General features: G+C 41.3%; 1 protein-coding gene across 2 annotated transcripts; it reads left to right on the top strand.

Annotated features, from left to right (window-relative positions):
• Positions 1-4,143: 4,143 nt before the first annotated feature.
• slc47a3 (solute carrier family 47 member 3) lies at positions 4,144-11,637 on the top strand. Of its 2 annotated transcripts, XM_083685379.1 has the most exons (17): positions 4,144-4,299; positions 5,103-5,204; positions 5,483-5,551; positions 5,734-5,882; positions 6,166-6,208; positions 6,386-6,430; positions 6,527-6,624; positions 7,059-7,156; positions 7,340-7,453; positions 7,759-7,826; positions 7,999-8,107; positions 8,795-8,870; positions 9,427-9,496; positions 9,715-9,847; positions 10,598-10,692; positions 10,777-10,819; positions 11,035-11,637. In XM_083685379.1, exons 1-17 carry the CDS (start codon positions 4,162-4,164, stop codon positions 11,253-11,255), a joined length of 1,671 nt encoding a protein of 556 aa, XP_083541505.1. In that variant the 5' UTR covers positions 4,144-4,161; the 3' UTR covers positions 11,256-11,637. The 2 variants fall into 2 exon arrangements, with proteins under 2 accessions (XP_083541505.1, XP_083541504.1); XM_083685378.1 differs by having other exon boundaries at positions 7,059-7,453.
• The last annotated feature ends 69 nt before the right edge of the window (positions 11,638-11,706 follow it).

Genomic DNA, 11,706 nt, shown 5'->3' with positions numbered 1-11,706 from the left:
GTTCTTAACAAATAGTGTAACTAACACTTTGACTCTCTCTGCATGACCTTCAGTTAAGCTATAGCCGGAATGTCAGCGCTTTCTTCGAGTTCTTTTGTCCGTTCAAATTATGGCCTTACATGCAGTTTTGGGAATGTGTTTTAAAAGTGATAGTTCACCCAAATTACTAAATGTGTGTTCTTTAGCCTGAAAGTCATCTATGGGCCATGAGACTGTAATCCACAATTCACATTTCTTTGCATAGCAACTGTTAACTTAGCATACTTTGGACACTGTCTACAGAAAAAAAAAAAAGGTTTCGGGGAGCTAACGCATGTCTTCACATCTCAAGCAAGGTTACTGATCACACAAGTGTGGTCACGGAACCACCTCTCCTACTCATAGGCCACGTTGGTCCAATAAAAACATATTGCACCCCCAGCGTAATCCTGGGCCGAATGACTACACCTGGGTAGAGAGCTACACCTGACTACATGACTACACCTGGGTAGAGAGCTACACCTGACTACATGACTACACCTGGGTAGAGAGCTACACCTGACTACATGACTACACCTGACTACATGACTACACCTGGGTAGAGAGCTACACCTGACTACATGACTACACCTGGGTAGAGAGCTACACCTGACTACATGACTACACCTGGGTAGAGAGCTACACCTGACTACATGACTACACCTGACTACATGACTACACCTGGGTAGAGAGCTACACCTGACTACATGACTACACCTGACTACATGACTACACCTGGGTAGAGAGCTGTGTCACTATCCCTTTATGAGTGATTGCATGAACCTGGCAGGGTCAGAAGAAGCTCCGCGTGAATACCCAGACTGAAACACCCTGTGGCCAACAAGAGGCCGTTTCACAACCAGATATTTATAATCTGCAGGACAGTTCATAACAACCAACAGTCCCTTCACTTTGGTCAACAAAACTGAGAATCTCTCACCACCATGGAATGATCATATGAGGATGACAGGTTTTACAGACAAGACAGCACAAGTTTCACAGACACACGTAACATTTTTGAATAACTGTTGAATCTTTAAAACACCATATGGCTATTGACAGCTTAAAAGATGCCAAAAAGCCTACATTATGGATGACATTGTGAAATAATTGTGAATCTTAGGTAGAGGGGAAATGAAAAAAGGAAGAAAAAAAAGAAAGGATTATATCTTAGCCACGACCTTGACCACAGAGTCTTGGGAAATTCAAAAGTTAAACTCTTAATGAGTAGTTAACAGGCAGTTGGGTGTACAGCTCAGATCACTATGATCTTCTGAGAGGTTCTAAGGAGGAACAAGCTTATGTAATTACAGTGCTCTTTCTCTCCCTTCGCTGCCTCTCAAACACCCACTCATTATCCAATTCAAACAAGTAATTCTGTATCATCGCCTCTGTTATTGGCTATATATACATTTAAGTGTTTGGTGAGGAAAGGGGTATGGTAGCTATTCTCTTTGCATAAAAAATTATTCCAAAGAGAAGCCCTACGGTGGACTCACGAACATGCTTGCATTAACCCTGTGTGTGCGACTGTGTGTATCAAATGACACTGGGCAACGACGCACATTTGTTAGTTATTCAATGGCACATACTCTTAAAATGCACTCACTGCAATGTAAGTCACTTTGGATAAAAGCGCCAGCTAAATGGCATATATTATTAAAAGAATTAGGTTCCACCTAGAGCCAAAAAGGGTTCTTTGGCCTTTCCAACGAGACGGTTCTACATGGAACCAAAAATGGTTCTAAGCAGGGATGGCAATTAAACTAGCCTGTTTGGCATATTTTTCAGAGCTGGCTGGTGAAAAGTGTTTCTAACTAGCCCTTTTTTGTCTTCTTAGTGCAAAAGAATGGATGTCATACCTGAGAAGTCACAATGTTATGAAGTTGTACATTATGGAAATGAATAATTGTGAAGTAGATGAGATATTAATTGAAATATTTTTTATGTCTATAATAGGAACAATAGTTTGCCTTAGCCATGGCATGTTTTGGGCATGGGCTAGTAGAGTGTCATCCGGGCTAGTAGAAATTGCAGTCTACTAGCCTGGCTGCCCAGTGCCAAATTCCTTAAATTCCATCCCTGGTTTTAAGTAGAACCAAAAAGGGTTTTCTACAGGGACCAGGCAAAGAACCCTTCTGAACCATTTTTTCCTAAGAGTGACATGATATTCAAGACCTCAGACTCAGCAAGCGTAACATAGACCTAAGAAAGGAAAGGAAGAGGAGAACTTTGTATCCACCTGTTGTATTAACCTAGTCATGGTGATTCAGACACGGAGAGAATTTCATACACCAGACTGACTTCTAAGCTTCCTTTGGCCCTCTTCTTAGATACTGTATCAGTTACTAAAGCAGACAATATATAGCCTGTCTGATACAATCAACACTGAAGACTGTGTCTAGAGAGTGGTTTCTACAGGCCAATTCAGTCTCTAATTAAGTAAGCGAGACATTCTTAACTCATTGAATTGTCTCCGGTCAAAGCTAGACAAGACCCAAGCCAAATAAGAAGAGGACAAAGAGCCTTTATTTGTGTCTCTGGAGCCCACAGTGAGTTGATGCTGACCAGAGAGAAGCACCCACGACAAGCAATTACTTTTATAAAGCCACGAAATTGGAATAAAGAAAATGCCCCTCAGTCAAAAAGTTAAAGTCTCGTTATCAAATGTTTTGTCTCCATCACATAATTACAACCATTGCTTTGTAAACATGAGAGTGAAGCAAAAGACATAGGTCCACTATAGGACAGGATGCAAACTGTAGCAGACAAAGTGTACAGCTGATATTCATTACCCTGTGTGTGCTTTAGACATTAAAACTGTTGCCCAAACAAACACTACTACAGGCATCCTATATGGGACAGCCAGAGGAGAATACATCATAGAAGTAGAGTATCTCTATGGGAAGAGACCCCTTTGGAATACACTCACCAAACACTTTATTAGGAACACTATACTAATACTGGGTAGGGCCTCCCTTTATTAGGAAGACTATACTAATACTGGGTAGGGCCTCCCTTTGCTCTCAAAACAGCCTCAATTCTTCGTGGCATTGATTGATTCCACAAGATGTTGGAAATATTCCTTTGAGATTCTGGTCCATGATGACATGACTGCATCACGCAATTCCTCAGGTGCACTTTCCTCAGGTGCGATTTCTCAGGTGCACTTTCAAGCTGTGAATCTCCTGTTCTACCACATCCCAAAGGTGTTCTATTGGATTCAGATTCGGTGACTGGGAAGGCCACTGAAGAACACTGAACTCATTGTCATGTTCATGAAACCAGTTTGAGATGACTTTTGCTTTCCAACATGGTGCATTATCATGCTGGACGTAGCCATTCGAAGATGGGTAAACTGTGGCCATGAAGGGATGCACATGGTTAGCAACAATACTCAAATGGGCTGTAGCATTCAAGCGATGATTGATTGGTATTAACAGGCCCAAAGTGTGCCAAGAAAACATTCCCCACACCATTACACCATCTCCACCGTGAGAAGGTGTACAGTTGTTCCTAATAAAGTGTTCAGTGAGTGTATAACTGCTGTGTTCATAGAGAAATGGCTCCATCCACTGGTGCAATTGCAGAATTGAGGCAACTGTATTATCCTAAATATGCAACAAAGTATCTCTGACAGTGTAGATCAGTGGCCTTCAGAACATTTTTTACATCATTTGCAACTTTGGCAAATCAATTTCACTTGGAGAGCCACACTGACCACAAGCTAACAGAATATCCTATGTCTGGAATTAGAAATAAGCCTAGCTACAGTATTGCCATCAATTGCAATACAATATTTGAATAGAATATCATTGCTAAATGAGGACTGACAAGAAAATATTTCACCCAACAACAAACTAATAGTTTTATGTCGATTATAAAGTAGATTGGGCCCAATATAGGTCTTGCATCTGGAAATCTTGAATCAGAGTCTCACGCCTATCAACAATAGGCAGTTAATCATTTCCCATTCAGGTAATTTAAGCAATCTCAGAATGTACAGGCAATTCATAGATTATGTAACTACCAGGATGGCGCCTACGCGTTAGAGCACGTGACGTGGAAAACGTTCATTCCATTACTTCTAATCGAGTATAGTGTGAGCATTACGGTTCCGGAATGGATTCGAACGGCCACGTTATGGAGAGGGAGGCTGATTGGACTGAAAGCTTGTGTGCGTCCACAATTTGTGGAAACTGTTTAAGGCGTATTCGTAATTGGATTCCAGTAGGCTCCAAACAAGAAATAATCGAATTATCCAAAATGGCCGGGCCGGTGGTAAGAATATCTCTTATTTCTAGCCTGTGACCTCCGAGCCTGTCCGAAATAATGAGTATTAAAAAAAACGTAAATCAGAGGTATCTATCGCTCTCCATGACACTGTCTCGCATAGCAAGTCAAAACCTGACCTAGACCATGCGCGGTCATGATCAAACGAAAGTAGCCTAGTGCTTCTGTACATTGTGTGGATTGAATTGACTTCAACCTTGCTTTAAGGGTTAGTTTAGGAGTTGTGAACAGGAGAGAGAGAGAGAGCAGGGTACCGGAGCGCAGGCCATGGGCATCGGTGCGCACTGCATGGGGACGGAGTTTGTAGTGCTTTTGTAGTGCAAAATACCCGGCATTTCCCCTCCTGTCCCGTCCAGTCTCTCGCTTTCCAAGTTAGGGGTTGTTGCCTGAGGCAGATGTTGGAGTGTTTATTTGGTTAATTAGCAGCTCAAGTAGGAAGTTATTTGAAAGCAATTAATCAATGTTTTTTTTTTTTTTTATAAAGAATGAGCATTATTCTATAGGTCCTCCGTCCCACAGAGTCTCACGCCTATCCAGTTACTAGCCCGACCCAGAGTGGTATATTTTAATTTATCTGATGAATGGATGGATGAATTGAACCATAACGTTTTTTTTAACCACAAGCATGAATATACATTTATAAAAATGCAACCCTATTCATTTTAGCACACACAATGCCTCATTCAATTTCTGTTCTAGAGGTCAAATTTGGTGAAAATCACAATCAATACAAATGCAATAGTTTTTTGTATACTGCATTGTAAACTCTGCTTATGTTTTGTCCTCACCAGTTTATGTCTCAACTCATGGTATTTCTTGTGAGTTTCATCAGTACTGTTTTCTGTGGACATTTCGGGAAGACAGAACTGGCAGGTGTCACTCTTGCCATAGCTGTAAGTAGGCCTATTGATGCTGTGTCTTCACTAAGTGCATCACTCCTCATTTGAACAACCATAGACTACAGTACATTCATGAACCATATAATGTATTTAAAAAATACATATTATAAATGAATGTGTTTTACTCACTAGTTTATATTAAACCACTATTAAAACAAAACTATTGATACTATTGATTTATATCATTTATATATAGATATAGATATATCATTTCAGATAACACATTTGCAATTTTTCAATAAACATTCGGAATCTCTTTTCTGTGTTTACAGGTTATTAATGTAACAGGTGTTTCAATAGGCTTTGGCTTATCCTCAGCATGTGATACACTAATATCTCAGGTAGGAAGTCCTCTCCTGCTCCTCCTCACCCTCTCTTTTACTGATCCTTGTATCAAACACAGGGCAGCAGTATGTCCATGTCTTCATTTTGTTTGAAAGTTCCATCATCTTGTCAACCAGGGTTTGAATTACATCACACACTGACTCTTGGGGGTACTCAGAAAGGTCTTTCTCTCCTTTAGACCTATGGGAGCGGCAACTTAATGAGGATTGGCGTCGTTCTACAGAGGGCAATCCTCATTTTAATGCTGGCCTGCTTCCCCTGCTGGGCTATTCTCATAAATACAGAATCCATTCTCCTGGCTGTCAAGCAAAGCCCAGAGGTGGCAAGGTGAGACTGCTTAATCTACTGCAATATACCCCAAGGGCCCCATGTTGCTTGAGACAAACAGTTAGCACAGTTGCACGAAAAAACTGTAATATTTCAAATAGATGGAATGGGACATTGTTCAGTGTGTTTCAAATAATGCAGCTCAGTGCTGTTTTGTTCAAGCAAAATTGGGTCCATAGACTTTCAATCTCAATTTGATCATTTACTGTATGTATAAGTGACGTGTGGAGATCAGATGATTGTAAGGGACGGTTCTGACAGATGTCATATTGTGCGTCACAAGGTTGTCTCAGATGTACGTGAAGATTTTTATGCCAGCACTCCCAGTGAGTATATCTTTCTAAACACAGTGGCAATAAAACAAGACTGAGAAACATGATACGACTCTGTGGAATCGTCAAGAACAATTCACTTTTATTGGCCGATTTTGCCCTTCAAAGGAGTATTTTAGCTGTGAATATCCTAGGTGAAGGCTTTATTTTGCCCATCTTTTACTTTTATAGGCCACATTTATTTATCAACTGGAAGCAAAATATCTACAAAACCAGGTAAGGAATTGCTGGCTCCTCAGAATGACAAAGATCTCTTCTAGCAGAGTCAATGATCATCTGTCCAGCTGGATTTAAATAAGTCCTTGTTTTCAGGGAATCATTTGGCCCCAGGTCATCACAGGAGGGGTGGCTAACCTGCTCAATGTTCTCATCAACTACATCTTTCTCTATGCACTGGATCTGGGTGTAGCGTGAGTACGACCTCCAGTGGCTCCTCTCGTACTGTTGTCATTAAACCCACTGTGATATTGTCTTCATTTTCTAAATGATTAAATATACCCCTTTACTATGATGAATGTGACTTCTAAATGATTAAATATACCCCTTTCCTATGATGAATGTGACTTCTAAATGATTAAATATACCCCTTTCCTATGATGAATATGACTTCTAAATGCTACAACGAGAGTAGGACAACTGTATAACCTCATCCTAACCAAAGCAGTATGGACTGATTACTCCATTGTTTATGTTTCGGTGGTCATTGGAAACTTTGTAAGCAAATTATATACAGCTGCTCTGTTTAATGGAATGTCATTCCTTGAGCACAGCTGATATATCATAGAAATCGAGTGCCATTCGACTACAGGTCTGTAATATGTTGTGCATGGTATGTCATTCCCAGTGGGTCTGCGGCAGCTAACACCATCTCCCAATTCTCCCTGGCTGCCATGCTTTACTCCCACATCATGTGGAAGGGTCTACACAAGGCTACCTGGGGAGGTGATCATACTGTGCTGTCTTCTCTGTCTCAAAACACATTGGAGGAGGTTGTCCAAGAGGAGGAACCTAGGAGCGTCTCCTGCAATATTTTTGGAGGGAGAAAGCAGGGAGAAAGGGTGACAGGAATCAAGGAAAGACTTTTCAGTTTCACCCCAAGATGTTTCCCTTGTGTTCCCTATGTAGGCTGGTCGAGAGAGTGCCTGCAGGAGTGGGGCCCCTACATCCAACTGGCCATCCCCAGCATGCTCATGCTGTGTGCCGAGTGGTGGACCTATGAGCTCGGAGGCTTTCTGGCTGGTAAGGCCAGGCAGCAGTTGCCCTGTACAAGCTAGTGGTGTTGGTAGAAAGAACATACTGTACATTTACAAAGGATGAGAAGGCAATCTGAGAAACAGATTACAAAGTGTCTTTACATTCCAGACTAGTGATTTGAACCTGCCTACCTAGACCCAGGGTTGTAAGATTGTATCATCCACATCAGTATTGGTCCCTCAAGCTTGAGCAATTGCTTGAAGTCCTTTTGATTTAGGAAAACTGCTACACAACTTGTTTTGATGCAACAAACATTGATTCATTACCCTGTCACTACCTCTCAATGGCAGGACTGATCAGCGAGGTTGAGCTTGGAGCACAGTCAGTCGTCTACCAACTGGCAAATGTTGCATTTATGGTATGTTAACATCCCTTAGAGGAGATCTAAGATTCTGTCAACTATTTTGCAGCTGTTCTTACATCATGTATTCAACATCACTACTTACTGTATCAACCACTTGGAAAATGAGCATATACAGTGTCAAAATGTATCTACAGTTCCAGAGGTTGACCACCATGGTTGCTATCAGTTCCCCCTAGGTTTCAGCGTGGCGGGCAGTGTGAGGGTGGGAAACGCTCTGGGAGCTGGAGAGACAGAGGGGGCCAAGCTTTCTGCCAAACTCACCATGTTCTGTGCAGGTACAGTACATGTGGGCAAATATATCAAACCATGTTGTAGTGGCTATCATTAAATCTAAACAAAGCTGTTAGCCACTACAGCATGAAGATACCAAAGGTGTTTATGACGCGCAACAGATTACAATGTCTAAGTTATGATATGTGTTCTGGTGGTTGTTTCCATTTAATAGTGATATTGCTAAAAACAAACAAAGGTGCAAGACTACTATGGTTGTTCTAGTAGCGTGATGTCATAGCAGGTGTGATATTGTGGTGGTGGTGTTGCTGAGGAGTAAAAAATAAATAAATTCCTTCTTCTAGTATTGTGACTGCCTATGGCCCCTGGTCTGAGCATTGATTACTTTATCTTATGATGACTGATGGATAGATGATTCACTTACTGAAACAAATGTATTTGTTGTAAGTTGCTTTCGATGAAGGCGTCTGCTGAATGCCATAAAAATGAGTGTGTTACACCTGTTGATCCCTCACTTCACCCATCACCTTGTGTGCTGCTGCTTCTAGTGGTAATAATGTGACAGCCCAATAACAATGAAACAAACAGACAATTGGCTCCTGCACACGTCTTTACTGACAATTCACATTTTATCAGTATCCACGAAACTAGATCACACGGCAATTCCAAATTCACACAATTCTAAAGCATGAAAGATAATCCATACTTTTTTGTGTCCATAATGTATACAGGTTCAGTTTCTGTGTGCATGTCCATTTTCCTTGGGACACTGAAGGACAAAATCTCCTATGTTTTTACATATGATGAGTGAGTATTATCATCTAATCTGCTTCTTTAGCTGACCTTGTGAGCTGCTAATATAGTATTTGTTGTGATGTCAACACCTGAATTTACAGTATTATGAATTTAGTGTGAACTTTGATGACCTTTCTCTAGGATATGAGTCATTATTTCACCTGAAATTCACCTGAATTTACAGGTTTACAATTCACATTATGAATTTAGTGTGAACTTTGATCTAGGATATGAGTCATTGCAATATCCAGAAGTACACACCTTTGACCCTTACTAAGACACATCTTCACATATTAACTAGGGTGAAGTTAATCTGTGATTCATTCTCAGGTTCACTGTAACTGTAAGGCCAAACAATTGTAAGAGCAGAATTGCTGAACCTCATGTTTATATTACAGCAGGCAATATCGCGGTAATAACATGGTAATAATAGAATAACACTGTATAGTTTTTCACAATAAAAGTGTTAATTACTGTACTGTATAATCACCATGTTATAATGTATTGTTTATTCCGTGCTGTGAGAGCAAGTCTTACAGAGACCAAATCCTCTCTTCCACTCCAACAGGCAGATCAGAGAAAGGGTTGCACAAGTTATGGCCTTCTATGCTCCATTCGTTATATTAGATGCATTATCGGTAAGGACCAAGGACATTTTACTTTATCAGAAGAACATGTAACTAGATGTACTCATGGCAATGTGCTTGACATTCCAATATCAAAAGTAGTTATTCATGACAACAAATGTGTTCTTAGGGACATTTTGTTCCCTTTTGGGTTCTATCGTAAAACAAATAATACTTTTATTAAGAGTATTGTACCAGTAACCCTGTTTCTATCTGTCCTGGCTCTACAGGTATCCTCAGGGAGCATTATAAGAGGGGCAGGGAAGCAGAAGGTTGGGGCAGTTTGCAGCATTGTGGGGTACTATGGTGTTGGGTTTCCGATTGGAGTGTCCCTGATGTTTGCTGCCCGACTTGGAATCATGGGTAAGAACAAGAAAGCACTGCACACGTAGGAAATAAAATGTTCTACCTTGAACCAAAAAGGGTTCAGCTGTCCCTGTGGGGAAAAAAGCTTTTGTAGAACCCCTTTGGGTTCCAAAAGAGTTCTACATGGTAGGCTAAAGAGTTCTTCCACAGGGACAGCCTAAGAACCCTTTTGGAACCTTATTTTTCTTAAAAGTGTGTGTTCTCTGAACTTACGAAACGTCTAAATTGTTTGACCATACGTACTGTATGTCTGTGTATGTGAGTATGTGTATGTAACTCTATCTACAGTTTCCTCCATAAGTATTGGAAGAATTTTGTCTAGACATTCTCAGCTTTAATTCAATGGGTTTTTTTTCAGATTGGGTTGACTATTTAGAAACTACAAAATTGTTTAAACATACTCCCCCTATTTCAGGGCTCCAAAAGTATTGGAAAAAAAACATATAATGTCCAAATAAAGTACTCATGTTTAGTATCTGTTTGACAATCCTGCAATAACTGCCTGAAGTCTGTGACCTGTTGACCCCACCAGATGCTGGGTATATTCTCTGGTGATGCCAACAAACTGTTGAAGTACAGAGAAAAAATGCTTCCTCTTTCCAATACTTATGGAGGACACTGTATGTACAGTATGCAGAATGTTTGGATCTGTGTTTGTGAGTGGGAGTCAGGTTGGCCTGCGGAGGGATCTCTCTCTCTTTCTCTCTCTTCTCTCTCTGATGATGAGCTGTTCTTCCCTTCCCCTAGGTCTGTGGACTGGTCTCTTTATCTGTGTGTTCCTGCAGTGTTCCTTCCTGCTCTTCTACCTAGTCAGAATGAACTGGAAGACAGCCACAATAGAGGTGAGTATGCAGGGGTAGAACACTCCAAAATGCTCTGTTAATGCCTTGAAGAGGCTTTGATAGAAATGTATTTTTTTCCCCCAGGCACAGACCAGAGCTGGGGTGCAGGGGAACTCCACAGACATGGGTAAGAGGAACTCAACCCCTGTAAAAGCATTGGACCATAATGTCTTACCATAGAGTGGTTTAGGCATGTTCAGTGTCTTGTCATTGAAATTACTGAAAAGTTAACTCTCTCCATGCCTTTACCATTTAAGGCTTGCTTAGGTATTGCAGAGCTCTGTAAGTGGTATTGCCTTCTGTAAGAGTCTGTGTGTGTGTGTGTGTGTCTGTGTGTGTCAGACATGTCCCCTGATGCCCACTCAGAGGAGACGGGGCACTGCGAGGGTCACACAGACACAGTGGCGCTATCTGAGGGGGACGAAGTGACCCTCACAACAGTGGGGGACTTGCTATCCTACAGAGACTTGGTGCTGCGCAGGGGCATGGCTCTGGGTGTGATGCTCGCCATCCTTGCTGTGGGAATCATCACCAACCAGCTCCTCACCAACCACATCGACTGAGTGTAACAGAGTTGGTTCGGAGACCACTCCTCTTGCGTAATGAGTAACCTTGCCTGAGCAAGATAATAAATCTTATAAAGATGTATTGTACCAGCACCAATGCAGAGAGGAGAGGAGCGGAGCTGGCCAAAACGTGGTGGTAACACGTTTCTGGTGCTGCTGGTCTGTGATGACCAGCGAAGGGAGAGAAAGCTCCTGTGGTGACCTGGGATCATTCACCCAGAAGGGTTTTGTTTCCCAAGTATATTTCAGATCCTACTGTCTTTGTCGATTGTAGAAACAAATCCAACCAAATGCTATCTTGCCAAGTGCTTGTGGTATTATGATGCAAGTAATGTGCATCTCTCACTTGAGCTGAATTCATGTCTCAAAATAAAGACAGTTTCATAAAATCCAAACAATTGTATTCCATTCATTGATTCAAGACACTCACTCACACTGCATATGATCT

Source organism: Argentina silus (genome assembly GCF_951799395.1).
Source record: "Argentina silus genome assembly, chromosome: 14".
In the NCBI taxonomy this organism is placed as follows: domain Eukaryota; kingdom Metazoa; phylum Chordata; class Actinopteri; order Argentiniformes; family Argentinidae; genus Argentina; species Argentina silus.
Note: the sequence above shows the minus strand (reverse complement) of the source record. Positions and strands in the feature narration are given on the sequence as shown.